Genomic DNA, 19,097 nt, shown 5'->3' on the forward strand with positions numbered 1-19,097 from the left:
ATCTGTTGTTTTGTGCGGTGCTCCTGGAAGGAGCTAAGCTCCAACATCTGGCGTTTGTCCGGGCTCTGAAGCGTGGCCTACATCTGGCCTACATCTTGGCACAAATTGCTCAAAGTTTGTTGCGCGCCCAGGGTCACATTGGCCAAGCTTCACGCAATCATTTAACTCATAAATAGCACCGCTCACTTCACACTAGTTGTGATTTTTTATAAAAATGCACAGCCTGGCTAAATACCACATTGTTACAGACCATCCATGACACAGTATTGTCACAGTTATGGTTCTAATATTTTCAGGTTTCATCCGATGAAGAGCCTTGGCTCGAAACGTTGTCATTAAATTATATTGGAGCAGATAAGAGCGTGGGTTTATTCCTTTTCTTCATGATATTTTCCAACCCAGCACCTCAACCAAATAATGAATATATTAATATTCTAATTAACTGGTTTAACAACATTGTTTTTAAAAAAAAGAAGAAAATTAACAAAAAAAGATTAACATTATGTTAGTCTGTAACCCTTGTTGCTCACTCATCGTGTATAAGAGCACCATCCGGTGGACATTTGGTGTAAGCACCAGTTTCACTATATCCAGTTGGTTTGTTGAAGAGGTCAAATGCATGTTTGCTATGGTGTTTCTAGTATCTTCTTCTATAGTGCTTTGTTACTGTCCACCATTGGTCATGTTTTACATTGTGGTGGACAGATTACCCAAGGCTTAGTTCATAACTTAACACGTTTCATGGTATGAGCTCTGTTTTTTGACCACGTGATCCCGAGTCTCACCAGCCAGACGACAGGGGTCATCGCCATGCTGGCTTGTGTTGGACATTTTTGTCAAAAGAAAAACACATAGCTACACAGAGCTAGCCCTGAATGCCCATAACAAGGTCTGTAACTGATTTGTACACTCTCAGGTCCTTGCAAACGAAACGTTTGAGAACCTCTAAAGTGTGGACCTCTAAAGTGCCATGGTGTCGTAGAACAGGGGTTTTCAAAGTGGGTGACGGGGCACCCTGGGGTGCCGTGACGGCAGTCCAGGGGTGCCGCGAGATAATTTGGTAATATTTGGAATTCACTTAGACACTTGAAAAAATATTTAGTATCATTTTAAACTTGAAGTACAAAGTTATTTTCAGTCAGTTTTAACCAAAATGGCTATTATCTCAACGTTTTCCTCACAACATAATCATTAAAATAACGTCACTGTCGGGCAGAAACCTCGTATCTCCAAGTTTCAAATGTGTACATCTTTGGGTAAAGCAAAGCCCTGCTTCATCATACAAGACTGTCACACGAAACAGCCGATCTACAAGCACACAACGCCTCACGATGCGAGGCGTTGTGTGCTTGTAGATCTGCTGTTTTCACTAGTTTAGTTAATTTTATAGATGATAAATACAAAACAAACGGTTTTGGAGATACAAGGTTTCCACCCGACAATGACGATATGCTATAAATATAAGGTGCTGGGAGTGAAAATTATAATGTAGGGGTGCCCTCCGTCTGCAGGTATTCATGGGGTGCCCTGAGACAAAAAAGTTTGGGAACCCCCTGTCCTAAAGTGCCATGGTGTCGTAGAAAATAGAATAATAGTTATAATTGTGGGTAAAATGGTGTGTAAAAAAATCTAATAAAACATTTGTCATGGAAAAAGGTTATATATATTATTAGTATTATTGTTATTAACTCAGCAGGCCGTACTTACTGGTTTGGGTTGGCGCCGTGTTGCAGCAGCAGCTTAGTGACAGCCGTGTGACCCAAGAGAGCAGCAAAGAACAGGGCTGTCTGACCCAGGTGGTTCACGGAGTCCCCATCCACATCCACCCCTGCAACACACAACAACCAGTAAGACTCCCTAAATCGGGAGATAAGCGACCATCAGGTCGCATACACAAACTTTAGAAGGCAATGGTAGCCAATCAGGAGGGAATATGGGAAATGGGACAGATCCATGTTGATGACATGACTTTAGAGATACTGTGTACCGCGTTGTGTGATTTAAGGGCAAAATCTGTAGGAGCAGTGTCCAAAAATGTGTTTTTAAAAAATCGGCCAAATGGTGGCGCTAGATGGGACAGATGCATTTTAATGACATGACTGTCGAGATACTGTGTACCGCTCTGCGTTATTTTAGGGCAAAATCTGTAGGAGCATTGTCCAAAAATGTGTCTTGCAAGAATCGGCCTCATGGTGGCGCTAGAAGAGGGGCATGTGAGAAATGAGTGGAGGTTGTGGTTTGGCAGCCAAGGAGTGTGTGTGCAAAGTTTGGCATGGATAGGGGCAACGGTGACGGAGATATGAGAAGGGGAAAAGTGTGACTGACTGACTGACTGACTGACTGACAGCCGGTGAAGGTTTTGATAGTAACGACACTGTATATCTGTGGATATACTGGGACATATCGCCGCTGTCGCCTGTCGGCCCTGAGTTGCGTACCTTTGTTGAGCAGTTTCTCCATCTCTGCCATGTTCTTGTCCAGGGTGTATCTGTGCATCCGGGCAGACAGGTCAGCATCACTTCTGACCACCACACCCAGGTCCACATCGCAGGGATAGGGCCACGCCGTCTGCCGGCTCATCTCTGCTCACTGTCTGTGGTAAACACACAACCACAGCATTTTGATACATCACAATCATACAGAGAACAATGCATTTGATATTTTGACAACGTTATTAGTCAAGACAACCCGTGAGAAGCATTTGCCATATTGTTTTTCTTTTTTGGGGGTAGGGCTGTCACGATTATGACATCTTACATGCCGCTTAATTGTCACTGGAATTGCGATTAAGGATTTAATTCTGTTTTTGTCGTTGACGATTACATTTCTGTTTGGCTTTGAAGTTGCACATGGTAGATATGACCCATAACCTAAATATACAAAGAAATTACTGACATATTTGACGTTATACTTAAAAAAGAAAATTGAAAGTGGAAAGAGCCGATCTACAAGCTCACAACGTGTCGCATTGTGAACTTGCAGATCTGCTATTTCCACAATTTTTTACTTATATATGAACATTTTTCAATATGGAAACGATTATGACGATTATGAAAAATAATCGTGATTATGTCAAATAATTGCGATTAGACGATTATGTAATAATTGTGACAGCCCTATTTGTGGGGGGCTTTTATGCCTTTGTTGATAGTTGACAGTAGACTGAAATGGGACTCGTACCCGCGACACACTGTCATGCATCAGAGCCTATGCTGTATACACCTGGACCACTAGGCCAGCGGGCGCCCCATCATTTTTCTCTTTAACCGCTTTTCAGTAGTCTTGCGTTGCGTGGCCAATGGCCAGACTGTTGCCTCCCACAATTTTTAAATGCTTGCGGTCATACCGACGCCATAGACTGGCTAAGATAATGAGCATATCTGACAATGGGTACTATACAACAGGTATTGTATGAGTGGAATGCGTTCCCAATGGGCATCGGCAAACATTTTCATCAAGTTTCAAGCTTACATGTCACAAAAGATATGAAAAAGGATAGCTTGTCTCAAACTTCAAGTGAAGGCTCTTTTGTTCAGCTTGTTTGTTTGTTAGTGAACTACATCAAGTGGAAATGATCATAATATTATTGTGTCCTCTTTGACTTGGAAGTTTTTCATACAGAATTTTTACTAGAGCAGTGGTTCTCAAACGCTTTAATTTCAAGGACACCTCAGTTTGGTGTGCCATTAGGTCATGGACCCTCATAACTCGCTTACAAATGGGAACTGTAAGGGTCCATTTGGTTCCAATTGCACACTTACTGACCTGTAAAGGAGATTCCAGACGGTACGCGGTCACCGCCCGCTAGTAATTCATTTTCAATGAGAGGCAGGCGGCTATTTCGTCCGCGCAGCGAAGTTTAGAGGCGGCGAGGCGAGCGGGCGCAGTCCCGTGAAAATCCCCGCGAGCGTGCTCGTTTGTGCATGCGTACGCGGGCGGTGAGAGATGGATTGTGTTCATCTTTGTGAAATACCGCGCAGCGTTTAATCAAAGAGCGAGTGTGTTTGTGTATCACCGCGGCGCGGTCCTCGCAGATCCGAGCGGGAGCCCCGGCGGCAACCGCTGTCCGTCTGTAGAGCGCCTAAGGCTTCAATTTGGTTCCTCACTATCAATAATTTAGCTGGGGGCCCCATGGAACCCCCTGGAGCAGTGGCTCCAAAACCTTTTGGCTTGGGACACACAAACTATGAGAAAACAGCAGATCTACAAGCTCACAAGGCGTAGCCCCCCCTCCCCTGCTTTAATTATTTCATGCATGTGGACAGATAGCTATGGATTTTCTTCTATGACAGGGGTCTTCAACCTTTTCAGGCCAAGGACCCCTTAGTTGAGAGAGAGATGAAACAGGGACCCCCACAAACGTATCATAGATTCCATATAGTTTCATTGTTTGACAGCACAATCATCAGTATATTTTGGATTCATGTTAATGTGGGTTTTCAGATATTTAACCACTTGAACCGTAAATACTTAATAAACTTGACCTTTCACTGTACTTAGTCTGCTCTTTTACCCCTCCAAAGCTCTTAGCCAAAAATAGCAGATCTACAAGCTCACAACGCCTCGCGCTGTGAGGCGTTGTGAGCTTGTAGATCTGCTATTTTTGGCTAAAGTTCTCAGAATATGGACGCTAGGGTTCAAGTGGTTAATATAAAAAAGCAAGAAAAAAAAAACAAGTTTCTATCACACAAAGATTTGGAGGACCCCCTGTAGTAACTCTGAGGACCCCCTAGGGGTCCCGGACCCCCTGTTGAAGTCCCCTGTTCAATGACATACAAACATAAGTTCAACATGAATAATAAGATATAAACACAAGACGTTATAAGTATCAATGAAAATGTGATTGATTGTATAGGCCTATATTAGCCTCAAGCAACTCTAGATGCTATGTTTAACATCTGATTCTGGAATCTAATGCAAACCTTTGACAGCCCAGGCATCCAAAAAGAAGTCTTATCTTGTATCAAAGACAAGTCATCATCATTGCCAGTGGTGTAAAGTAACTAAGTACATTTTACTTAAGTAGGCTACTCTACTTAAGTACACTTTTGAGGTATCTGTACTTTACTTGAGTATTTCCGATTTCCAATACTTCTACTCCATTACATCTCGGATCCAAATATTGTACTTTTACTCCACTACAATTATTTGAAAACTTATAGTTACAAGTTACTTTGCAGACATAAATTATAATATTATAAAACATACATAAACCACTTTAGCCCTATTTCATACCTAGGCTGTTTGAAAATAGACGACCTACAAGCCAGATGAGTTTGCTACGCAAGGCTACCTACAAGCTCACAATGTTGTGAGCCTGGTTGTAGATCTGCTATTTTCAAACATTTTGTACTTTTACTTTTGGTACTTTAAGTACATTTTGATGCCAATACTTTCATACTTTTACTCAAGTACATTTTGAAATCTGGACTTTTACATCTACAGTGCAGTATTGATACTTTCATTTAAGTACAAGATCTGAGTACTTTTTCCACCTCTGAAAGACAAAGTCATCGTCTTTGCAGCTGTGCAGAAAGCTGTAATTATCCTGTTTGTTTCATAAAACCATAGAAATGTCATGAGCTACTTCATCAGAGGCGTCAATTGGGTATGGCAAGCTATGGCAGCTGCAATACCTTGGCTACAGGGGAACATAATAAAATGTACTGTAATCGTGCCTGTTGCTAAGGTATGGCAACATGACTGGTTCATGTTGCCATACCTTAGCCTTTTCTGAACTGACGCCACTGTACTTCATGTCAATAAAGTCCATGCAGAAGATTCTTGAGTTGGAGCTTGGAAAACGTTAGCTAACTTGTTAAACACAACTCAAATTAACAAGGACAACTTGCAAACACTGTTTTGTAAAGCACTTTCGTAATGTGGAGCAAAAATAGCATCTTACCAGCAGTTTTTTAACTAAATAAAGCTGTTAACGATGGAATAGTGGAGAGCAGAGAACGTTCCGAACGTTCCACGTGAGTGTGGGCGTTTCCGGGTGGAGACTCAATTTGCTAAGGTGCGTCCTTAGGGACAAAAAGGTAGAGTGGGAGCAAAACGCATAGAGGAGGGGGTTTTCAACAGGGGGTCCGCCGGGACCCCTATAGGCAGTCCCCAGAGTTACTATAGGGGTCCGCCAAATATTTGTGATAGGATAATTAATTTAAATGGACAACTTGAACCCTAGCATCCCTATTCTGAGGAGAACTTTAGACAAAAATAGCAGATCTACAAGCGCTAGGCGTTGAGAGCTTGTAGATCGGCTATTTTTTTGGAAATAGGTTTGGTTAAAAAACGATTTAAGTGGTCATAAATGTCTGAAAAAAACACATAGGGCTGTCAAACAAATCTATGAATCTATCCATGAAATTATGAAAATCTGCAACACAATTTTACACAATGTGCAGTGGGTGGGGGTCCCTGCTTCAACTAAGGGGTCCTTGGCCTGAAAACGTTGAAGACCCCTGCCATAGAGTCATAGACGGGGGCTGTTAAAGGTCCTACACCATGCATTTAAAAATAATTTATATAACACTGTTTGTGTCCCAAAAACGTTTTTGAAAAGGTTTGAGGCTAAATTACCACTTCTGAATACAGAGCCCCTGTCATTTCTGCCTGGCTTTCAGAGCATTTTCAGCTGCAGTACCACCTTGTCCTGAGTGGGAGGACTGCGCTATTGAGCCAGTTTTGGCCCCACACTCCTCCCCACCTCCTGCTCAGCAGGCCTGCCCACCCCTCCCCAACCCTCTCCCAGCTCCTCCTGCCTCCTTCTCAGGCCTGCCCACCCCTCCCCAACCCTCTCCCAGCTCCTCCTGCCTCCTTCTCAGGCCTTGTGACATCACAAATCTGACCTTTCACAATCAGGACCGTTCTGAGACATGCTAACATAGATCTGCCCATAAACTGAGAAAGACACAATGGTCAGAAATAGGACTTTGTGAGGATAGAAGTTGCTGGTGGGACACCAAGAAAATACATAAAAATTGGAAAAATGAAAATTCATGGTGTAGTCCCTTTAAGTATGACATCATTTTGTAGGCAGAGGAGAATTTCTGCCCCCAGTTTCTGTGAATCTTTTTACTATTTTTACTTATTTACACATTTTTGGAGCTGTGTGGAACACAAGCTCCCTATACGTGGCCGTGTGTGTGGGTCTGTCTGTCTGTCTCCGTGTCTCCGTGTCTGTCTGTAGCCTGCAGTAACCTTTTCTGACCACACATGTTAAGGGAGGGGCGCTGTTGCACACACACACACACACACACACACACACACACACACACATACACACACACACACACACACACACACACAGCTCCACTTCGAACAGAGGTTCGATTTTCTTCTCTTTGTTGTTGAAAGGAAAGTGTTAGAATTATACTTTAGTCGTTATTTTTGTCTCGGATCTGTTGAAAATAGCGAGGGACAGAAAATGCTCTGGGGGCAGATTCTCCTCTGCCTACAAACTGATGTCACGGCTTAAAAGCCCCGACTCTAATCCACATCCACTACCACTACCCAAACTGTGGGTCAGACTCGACCGGGTCGCGATCACAAGTAAATAACCCTTTATTATTGTTTCCTACATTTTGATGTAGGCTATTATTTTAAACTATTTTCTAAAATCTTCCACAAAAGGAAATCACACATTTTCATGTAGTTGAAAACAAATTAAACTGTAAAAAATAATTGTATTAACTAAATAATAATCAAAGGGATTCCCTAGAAATCCCTTTGTTTGGGCCAACTAAAAAGTTTGGAAACGACTGGATGAGATGACTGCTTTGTTCAATGTTCAAACTTAAGGTGCACAAATTGCACAATATGAACTTGCTTGAAGAAAGTATCAGACATTTGCATTAGGAAAAGGTATACCGTTTCGTGACAGAAGGCCTACAGTTTACTACAAGGTCAACTAAAAGGATAGGATCTCAAAAAATCTCAAAAAAGACTATGGCTTTTTATAACTCATGACATTGAATGAGAATGACAACTAGAACTCTAGTACTATGCAGAATCAGATTATTATTTTATTGCAATTCAAACCCCAAAATGTAATTAGGCCTACACTGTTAAGACCTTTTTTTAATGCCAAATTGTCAAATATGAAAGAAGCAAAAACATTGTGAAAATAGCAGAGTTTGTGGTTCGGCTATTTTCACAATGTTTATGGAGCAGAGTCAAACTAAACGTAATGTGCCTATAAATTCCAAGTGCCTGTCAGGGTGGGGGGTCCCCCCCAGTTCAAATATGATTCTTTTGGGGGGTCGCGGCCTGAAAAGTTTGGACCCCCTTGTTCCAGGGCTAAAGAGTTTCCACATCGCCCATGCATGATGTTGTCATGGGGTTTGACCTACATAAAGACAAACCCAAAGTGTTGGTCCGTACCATCAGGGCGTCACAAGGGGGGGAAAAGTGGTACTGAGTTACTAGGGCCCAAAGTGGAGGGGTCTTAAAGGAGTAGTTCACCCCCCAAAATGTTTTTTTTTTTTCCTATTGATTAGTCACGCCATGGAGAGTAGAGTTCAATAACATTTTTAGTTTTTTGTCGCATTCCTAAGACAAAAATGTGATAAAAATAAATGTACGAAACGGGTCCCCATCCGGAATCAATGGGGGTAAATTTACTCGAATCAAATTTTTGTCTTAGGAATGTGACAAAAACCAAAAAATATTATTGAACTCTACTCTCCATGGCATGAGTAATCAATAGAAAAAAAAAGTCATTTTGGGGGGTGAACTACTCCTTTAAAGGACTACTTTAGTTTTTTACAACAAGGATTCATATTTTAGATTGTAATTAAATAATATAAAAGATGAGTGTTAAAATGATTTCATTTACTTCTTTCTATTGTTTTAGAGATTCTTATTTCAGTGGTTGGGGACATGCGTATGTCTAAATATGGGCTAAATATGTCATTTTACACAGAATAAGCCCATTCCCAAGATACAACGCAACCTTTCATGGTTGGATGTGACTTATGGGGGCTAGAAGTGTTACTGTAAATAGCAATAAAGAAACTGCTGCCTTATTAAGTCTAAAAATACATATTTAGCCACTTGAACGCATGCCCCCATGCGTAGTACGCATGCCCCACATTTTAGCTCGGTAAACACAATAAAACAATAGAACGAAGCAAATGAAAACATTTTAACACTCACCTTTCTTTTCTCTAATTACAATCTAAAATATGAACCCTTGTTGTAAAAAATCACACACCCGTGTGAACTGAGCGGTGGTTTACCCACCAACCCTGTACTGTACTGTACATATTCTGTGTTCTATATCTATGAATGCTATGTGTTCTAGATCTATGAATTCTGTCTCTCCCCCCCCCCCCCCCCCCCCCCCCCCCGCCTAGTCTCAACAGCACCCTCTCACCCTCTAATAGTGAAAATGTGTGCAAATCTTTGAATATACAGTATGTATTTTTAATTGAACGTTTGTAACTCAAATTTTGCTTCTGGGTGGTCCCTGGAACTAAATATTTTGAGATGGGGTCCGTGGCCAAATACCTATCATTTTGGGGGTCCCCTCACATGAAAACGTTTGAGCACCACTGACATAGAAACATAGGTTTTTCAACAAAAGAAAACCTTAGAAGGATTTGAAATATTCAGACTCCACACAAATGTTCACGATTTTTCAAAAATAGCAGATCTACAAGCTCGCAGCGCGGATCTACAAGCTCGCAGCGCGGCACTCGGTGCCGCGCTGTGAGCTTGTATATCTGCTATTTTTCAATGGTTAAAGCACAAAATGTGAGTGGATCCTTGTACCCAGGGCCCAGAATTTGGTGTGACACCCGTGCGTCCCATAGCTGCTGTCCCAGAGGCAGACATGCACCGTGTTGATTCTATGGGTTTGTCATAACATGGTCATGTGAGGGAGAGAGAGTACAAGAGTGCACGTACTGCACACATGCTGTGTGCAACACGGTGCGTTGATGTATGTATGTGCACGCGCGCACACACATGCATAACGCCTGTGCTTCTGCGAGAACGTGTTTGTCCATTAGTCTGTGTGTGTGTGTGTGTGTGTGTGTGTGTGTGCGTGTGTGTGTGTGTGTGTGTGTGTGTGTGTGTGTGTGCACGCTCCATGACCAGACATAGCATGAGGTATATGTGGTGTGTTTTCTTGTGTGGGTGGGTGTGGGTGAAAGGTCAGGGTGTGGGTGGTCATCCGGGGTTGTGTGAGGGAAGCCATGCTAGCCTGGGATGTTGTTTTGAGACAGAGAGAGAGAGATGTGTGTGTGTGTGTGTGTGTGGGGGGGGGGGGGGGGGGGGGTCCCCATCAAACATGAGGCCCAGGGGGGGTCCCCATCAAACATGAGGCCCTGCCTGCATGATGGGCCTAACACAAACACACACTTTTTCTTTACCTTTTTCTGTCTCTTTCTTGTCCTTGTCTCGGTGCTAGGGATGGGACGATATGAAAATGTCATATCACGATTATTGTGACCAAAGAAATCGCGATAATCAAAATCCATTATCCTGGGTGGATCATTTGCCAAAAAATAGCAGATCTACAAGCTCACTACCCGTCGCGTTGCGACGGGTTGTGAGCTATATATTGACTATTTTGTGGCAAAAAAAGTATCAAGTAGGTATATTATAAGTACCTTTTTCCTTTTACCAATTATAGTGGAGAGTTTAAATGGTACCGGATATGCAGCTCGGCAAATAAAAGGTGAACTGATTCCAGTGCATGACGGAGGACGATATCACCATAAATTAAATCTCCACCATACGATTATCGTGAGTGTTTTTTCTCACGATAAACGATAATATCGCTTATCGTCCCATCCCTACTTGGTGCTTATAGAATCCTGGATGGATCCTCAATAGATCTGCATCTCTGCCGAGAACACTCAATCTCACTCAAATTGGTTTTAGCAAAATACCCGGCTGGCTGGCTAGTAGTCTGCTCTCTGCTCCCAGTTCTGAAAAACAGCTCACTCTTCTGCGAGCGTTCTATGTCCCTTGTGGCATCCTCATGTGTCGACACTTGCTTTGGCAATGTAAACGTATGTTTTCTCATGCCAATAAAGCCCCATCCCTTCCCCCACCTCCTTTTATAAAATGAATTGGTTAAAACTGTAGATTTAGATTTTACATTTTTTATTTATTATTATGTATCGTTTTCTGTTGTTGTTTTTGTCCATGATGTTTGACTGTTTAATGTTTACTGGACCACAATGGAAAAAAGCCGTTGGCTTTTCTTTTGTGTGTCGTCCTTTTGCTGTTTTTTGATCTGATTGTTTTTTTACTCTTTAAAGTACTGCTGTACTTTAAAGAAATGTGTCAATAAGATATTCAATCAATCAATCAATCAATCAATCAATCAATCAATCAATCAATCAATCAGTCAGTATGTCAGTCAATCAATCAACCAAAACTGAAGTGTATCCTCAGTGTATATTTACACCTGAGAGATTGTCAAATGGAACCAAATGGACCCATAAGGGTATGTTCACACAGGCACATTTTATGAAAAGCGCTGCCTGCTAAATCTTTTCAGCTGAAAAAGAAAGAAGTTGTGAGCTTGGAGGTCGGCTATTTTCAGTGCTTGATACCACACTGAACAAAGCAGCTTAATCAATTTCTTTCACCATAGTAAAAACTGCGTGCATGGTCTGGAGATTGAGGGCACTTTTTTACAGACGGATAAAAGGGCAGGGGCTCAAGCCCCCTTTGATGTCTATGTGTGCACGTGCCCTGCTGGGTTTATTCAGTATCCCCAGCGGAGAGACAGCCAGAGGTCACCGTGTCACGTGACCTTGTTGTGTCCAAACCTTGATCTCAGTCAAAGGTCAGGGCCGGTCAGGAACAAAACACAGCAAGCAACACAACAAGAGGTCTGCTGCATGGGTTCAACTCCAGTCTGCTTGTTGTACAGTGTTGTTTTTGACAGCAAATTTTTATTTAGTTTTAGGCATAGTCTTTTGAATAAAATGTCATTTAGTTTTAATCATAATTTAGTCACCTGAAAAAGTTTTTGTTTTAGTCTAATTTTAGTCGACTAAATATCATAAGATTTTAGGCGACTAAATCTACAGTTGATTTAGTCAACTGAAATGCATTTTGGCAGGCCTTGATGGCATCGTAATGACTGATTTTACACTTGGTTGCGTGCCGAAAATAGCCGATCTACAAGCTCAGCGCAACGCGTTGAGCTTGTAGATCTGCTATTTTCAGCACGCAACACCCGAGAGCAACCAAACATAAAATGACTCTCTTCAGCACTAGTCCCTCCCTAACGCTTTAGTCTAGTTTTTATTTTTGCTGACGAAATTGTCAATATATTTAGTCTTAGTATTAGTCATCGCAGCTTAGTTTTTATTTAGTTTTCTTCAGTGAAAAAAACGCAGTCGACAATCATTTTTCGTCATAGTTTTAGTCGACAAAATCAACACTGTTGTTGTAAAAACAAACAACCAATCACTAAGCTGCCTGGATTCTGGTTAAATCAAATATTACCTTATGTTTACAGTACCATGCTGGATGCATTGTTGTATTCCAATATTAAACATTTTGGGGACCTCTGTTGTCACGCACGCACGCACACACGCACGCACGCACGCACACACACACACACACACACACACACACACACACACACACACACACACACACACACACACACACACACACACACACACACACACACACACACACACACACACACACACACACACACACACACACACCACGTACACACGCTCACACGCACGCACGCACGCACGGATGCACGCACATACTCACGCACCCACATCTTAAGGACAATAACACTAAAATGGTTGAATCAATCTGCCATCCTTTTTTATTATTGAAGTTTCACTTCCTGTAATGCTATGACAACTGTGTGGATGTGACAATTAAAACATCTTGGACTGTATGAGACCATTATCATAATACAACCCTATCTGCTCTCTGTTGATGAAGAATGACCATGTGTGCAAAGCGTTGCTTGACACTAAACAAAAAGAAAGAAATGTTAGAATTCAGAGATGAATGTCATCTTTACATTGTGTGTTAGTATCAGAACACATATTCCCATCATTTTAAGGCTTAGGGTAGTTAGATTAAAATTGACATAAATCAAATGTGACCCATTCTTAGCTACAATAAACATTTCCCCCCCTGGCAAGTGAATATGATCATCTGCTGTGTCATTTGTTATGCTCATAAAGTTTTGACGTGTGTGCATATTTGAAACCGATCTGAAGTACCAACAATCAAAACAGTTAATTTCAAATACCGGTACTCTGTAATAACCAAGATAAGTTTCACTTCATTACAGTGATCATCATCAAAGCAAATAGTAAATGAATCATTGCAGGCAGCAGTTGAATGGGTCCTGAAGAGGATCCTGGAACAATCTTGTTGCCTTCTCACACTCTGTATCGTGGGGTCTTCCAGGAATCTAGAAGGAAAAAAAACAAAAAATAAAAAATGTCTTTGTGTTGCTCTTTGTGCTGCACATACAGATCCATCTAAAAAAAAAATAGTACATGTTCTTGAAACTTTCATATACTTCTTGAAACTTCCATATTTTCCAAACTTTCTGTGTTAAAATATTGAATTTATATGGCATACAGCTCATGAATATCAAAAGTCCATATTTCAAAATATTACAATTACATGAGACCACTCAAAACAAGGATTTGAAATGTCAACCTTCTGAAGTCAGTTAAGATTTGGGGTGCTATGGCATCTGCAATGCTTTTTTTACACAATATATATATATATATATTTATTTTAGATGGATCTGTAAGTGTTTGTTTGTTTGCTTATTTACACAATCAAATACCTACTACTACTTATGATGATGATGATGATGATGATGATGATTATCAAAATAAAGCATAACCTGATAAGGTGGAATATGAATACTATGAAAGGCATAAGTAACATTCTAAATAATACAGTATTTTTTATTTTTTTATTGTTTTATTTGTAACCCAATTTCACCCAGTGCCAATTGCCTATGTAATCCTGGGCTCTGCTCCCCCTCTGCCGCGCCTGGGAAGACAACAGACTGACCACATGCTTCCTTCTATGCATGAGGAAGTTGCTTCTTTTCACCTGACAGTGGGGATTTCCCCGGTTTGGACGTAGCGCGTGGAAGGAACACGTTATTCCAACCAGTTCCTTTCCCCTCCATCAGGTGCCCTGGCTGGATTACTGCATGTTGTTGTGAGGGTATCTACCCTAGGAGACACGGGGAGAACATGCAAACTCTACACAGAAAGGCCCTATCGCCAACCCCACCTGGGGTGTGGGCACTCATGACACGGAGGAGGGAACACGCCCCCCCCAGCACCCACAGCGTCCCCCGGCGGGAATCGAACCCAGGACCTTCTAGCGTAAATAATACAGTATCGATTAGATCAGGGGTTCCCAAACTTTTTTGTCTCAGGGCACCCCATAAATATTTTTTTTAAATCCGAGGCACCCCTACATTATAATTTTCACTCCCAGCAGCACCTTATATTTATAGCATATCGTCGTTGTCGGGTGGAAACCTTGTATGTCCAAAACCGTTTGTTTTGTATTTATCATCTATAAAATGAACTAAACTAGTGAAAACAGCAGATCTACAAGCACACAACGCCTCGCATCGGTTGTAGATCGGCTGTTTTCACTAGTTTTGTGATACGGTCTTGTATGATGAAGCACATTTGAAACTTGGAGATACAAGGTTTCTGCCCGACAGTGACGATATTTTAGTGATTATGTTGCGAGGAAAATGTTGAGATAATAGCCATTTTGGTTAGAACTGACTGAAAATAACGTATTACTTCAAGTTTAAAATTATACTAAATAATATTTTTTCAAGTGTCCAAATGAATTCCAAATATTATTACCCCAGGGTGCCCCGTCACCCACTTTGAAAACCCCTGGATTAGATACCTGGTTGCAGACAGCCTTTCCGTAGCGTACAAACGTGACAAAGTGTTCACAGTTGCAGGAGAACAGATGATATGTCAACTCCACGTTGAGAAGGACACTGAGGCGTTTCCGCATGTCTTTCTTTGAGGACGGTGGGAAATGGTGGCTGTGGTTGTGGATGGAGACGCGGGCCCCTGGGGGCACGTTCACCTCCTCAAGAGGCATCCTGCGGATCTTGGTTTGCCCCAGAAGGATGTCTCCGCTCATGGGGAAGGCTGACTGCAGGTGAGTGCGCACGCTTTCCATCAATCTGTTCTCATCTATATGGGAGCACGAGGAATTAGAAAGGATGTAAAATCGACAAATGTGATGTTAAACATACTCATATGTTTGCCTTTTCATTTTGCGTCTCCCTAAATAAAATGAACAATCCCAAGGGGATTTTGGGGGGGGGGGGTCCCCAGATGATTAATTTAATGTGCAAACACTGTTTTCTCATTCAACAGTAAACAAACCAACATAAAGTTTAAGTATATAGAGGGTATCTGCACATTTCTAAAGTGACAATTTAAGGAATTTTAATACCTCTAAAACAACAAATTAAACATAGGCCAAATTGTCAAATATTAGAGGCAGAAATTGTGAAAATAGCAGATCTACATGCTCACAACGCCTCGCGTAGTGATAATAGAACCATGTTATACAAAATGTAATCAACACTTGGTGCTCGTCAGGGTGGCGGGGTTGCCAGTTCAACCATGATTATTTTAGAGTTCACTGCTTGAAAAGGTTGATAACCATTCAGCCCTAAATAAAATGAACAATCCTATATATCACGAAATACTATTCCCCCTAATTAAGTTTTGTATTCTAAATTAGGCCTATCCGCTACAATACATAAATATTTAGATAGCAAGTCATCAACTCATTTAAAATGGAAACAGGTGATTTCATGTAAAGCTACCATGACGACACAGAAATTCAATTTACATCATCTGCATGTCCCACCTGCTACAGCGAAATGGATCACATATCCATCCTTTTCATATACTGCCCAGTGGGAGTATCCAATAGGGTAGTGAAATTCTATCAAGTCTCCGAACTTGGCACTGGACTTAATTTCACCAATCTGTGTTCATAAAACAAACACCATGTAAACAATAGAAAAACAAACCTCAACCCTTGGAAGACTGAGATCCACCCTGGTAAACTTTACCTGTCTAGTTTTAAAGCTTTGGCAGCATTGTAGGTGAGGTGAATGCATAATATGTATTTTTGCTTTATGTTTTTAGGGATGGTGGATGTTTATTGTATTTGCAAATAATCACTTTTATTGTAGTCTTTGTACAATGTTGCACCAATATTCATTCAATCTTGTATGGAAGTGAATCCATCTATCAATCTGACCCTGTCAGACCATGCCTGATTAACAGCCTATTTGCTTGTTTCATTGTAATATTTATAAAACATCTACAATTTGCTTATAGTAGATGTTCCTTCTTCCTCTGAGAGCAGTGGCGTCAGTTCAGCAAAAGCTAGGGTATGGCAAAGATGGGAGTCCTCATGGATAAGAGGCATTACATTCTATATAACACGGTTATATTGTGAAAATAGCAGATCTACATGCTCACAACGCCTCACACTGCGAGGCGTTGTGAGCATGTAGATCGGCTATTTTCACAATGTCTGCCGTTTTTTACACAGGTTTCTACGGTAACTAAACTTGGCAAGGCATGTTAGTAAATGTGCCACAATTAACAATAATGCATTGCACCTGTGCAGCTGACCTGCGAAACCTGTGAATATACCATTTTGTCAAGATGGGGAGAAGTGTGGAGAATACTTAAAGTGACCATTTTGTTACATTTTGCATTAGTTATTTTACTGTAATTTAACAACATAATAACCAGTGCAGATAGACAAAGAGATATTCATGGATTTATATTTAAAAGTAACTTTTATTTTTCCCCCTGGACCCAGGGTATGGCAGCTGCATACCCCTGCCATACCCAATTGACGCCCCAGTCTGAGAGGTTTACAATCTCAGTGCAAGCAACTCACTGTTTACACCTGCTGCCATAAGTAACACTATACTATTCACCTCTCCCTGGCTAGGCATCAAACAGACACAACATCCTTAGCCACAGTAACATCACATTATTCTTTCTGTGCAATTGAAACCATAATTTGATGTAACCGGACCCGGTATATGCCTTTCTAGTTTCTTACCTGCTTTTGGTAATCCATTATTGACCACTGACAAGTTGCTCTCAGTGAAAGACTGAATAAATGTCAGCCGCCCTACTGGGCATGTGCTATTGATATCTGAACAAACGGTGACACACAGATGTAGGATGACCCCTTATGAATCGCTCCATTCAACTGAAAGGAATGTAATCTTTGGGGTGTAATTGGTACAATCTGTACAACCCCGCAATTCCTTTCCATTGAATGAGGGGATTCATACATCTGATGCACGCACGCACACACACAGACACACACACACACACAGGGTTTGTCAGTGTAAAGGAGAGAGGGAGCAACAGATATCTTTACGGGACAATAACAATGACTAGACAGTGAATGTTCTTATGGTATTTTTATTGTTATCACAACATCGAGGAGGATCGCTTCTTGGAATGTTGTGACAGATGTATTGCAAGTGCATGTAACAACCAGGGGCATAGTTCTGCCGATTTAAAATGACGCCAATACGGAAGTAAAACTTCCAATGATTGGCCGCTAGTTGCGCTGTTTTCCCCCCCGGCCGATCACAAAAAGAATTGTTCTCCATTGGACCCCATTCATTTTCCCCTTTTGTGTTCTAACCTTAATTAACATTTTCATGAATACTTTATGGTTCCTATCGCTAGTTAAAAATTGCCTTTCAATCACCATCATATGCGTTTTGTCGAAATTTGGTCCAATTTATTTTAAAGCTATACTGTGTAAGTTGCTCAACTAGTGGTCAGTAGCGTCCGCGTCTTTTGGCCGTTTTTCGCCGCGGACCGGGCCTCACACCCCCGCGTCACCCCCGTGTCTGCCTCCACCTCGCCGAGATCTATCTTTAGAGGGGTCCCTGGTTCCTGTGCGTTCAGGCATTCCGGAGAAACGGAGTGTTTCACCCGAGTATAGATAGAGACACACGGGCGCCTACAAATATGGCCGCCCTATTGTGATAGCTAGCGACCCCACTTCAAGATGCGCTGTGATTGGCCGGCAGTGTATAACCCTCGCTGTGATTGGCCGGTAGTGTATGATGACGTAATTTTTGCGCGAAAACCGGACCCCGGTCAGGATCATAGAAAACATATAAAGAGAAGGCTTCAGAAGCTGAAAATAACGGAGTGTGTGTTCTAAAACTTTAGCGATTTAAGAGTTAGGACAATTTTAAGATTTGTTTTATAAAAAAAGTTACATGGTACAACTTTAAAATAAATGATAAAGTTGTGGGGGGCGTGGCCAACTAAACTGATACCAGCCGGCTGTGTTCTTCTTCGTGTGCTGTATTTCGGGAGGCTCCGACCACATTCTCCCATGTATCCCTGCAGTTGCACGTGACCGTTGGCAGCCAATAGCATCCTTTGGTGCCTTTACAATCTATGATGGCAACACCCATGCCAAGGACCCATATTGTGTCATTTGCGCTGCATAGAAACCAATGGCTTCGCTTTGTCCATATATTTTATACAGTCTATGGTACAACGAAAACCTTGAACCTAAAACCTACTTCAGCTGTATGAGACCACTGTCATATACAAGCCTGGTACCTGCCGTCTGTTGATGCAGACAGGGGTGTCGCACCAAATTCTGGGCCCTGGGTACAAGTATTCACTGTGGGCCCCCCATGAATGTTCTTCATAGGGGGGCCCCTTTGTGCTTTAACTATTGAAAAAAAGCAGATATACAAGCTCACACGCTGCGAGCTTGTAGATCTGCTATTTTTGAAAAATTGTGACAATTTGTGCAAGTCTTTGAATATTTTTGACCCGATTTTATAAATGTCTTCTATATCCTTCTAAGGTTTTTTGAAAAACCTATGTTTCTATGTCAGTGGTGCTCAAACGTTTTCATGAGAAGGACCCCCAAAATTATATGTATTTGGCCGCGGACCCCCATCTCAATATATTGAGTTCCACGGACGCCCCAGAAGCAAAATTTGAGTTACAAACGTTTGCTTAAAAAAATACATGTGTTCAAAGATT

General features: G+C 41.6%; 1 protein-coding gene across 1 annotated transcript; it reads right to left on the reverse strand.

Annotated features, from left to right (window-relative positions):
- Positions 1-13,330: 13,330 nt before the first annotated feature.
- On the reverse strand, positions 13,331-17,139 carry LOC308304139 (phospholipase A and acyltransferase 2-like; the record flags this gene model as incomplete). The annotated part of the gene is made up of 4 exons (XM_080748699.1): positions 13,331-13,423; positions 14,914-15,212; positions 15,901-16,021; positions 17,122-17,139. 4 exons carry the CDS (start codon positions 17,137-17,139, stop codon positions 13,331-13,333), a joined length of 531 nt encoding a protein of 176 aa, XP_080604825.1.
- Positions 17,140-19,097: the final 1,958 nt, after the last annotated feature.

The sequence above is a fragment of the Nannobrachium achirus genome (assembly GCF_963921795.1).
Source record: "Nannobrachium achirus genome assembly, chromosome: 19".
In the NCBI taxonomy this organism is placed as follows: Eukaryota; Metazoa; Chordata; class Actinopteri; order Myctophiformes; family Myctophidae; genus Nannobrachium; species Nannobrachium achirus.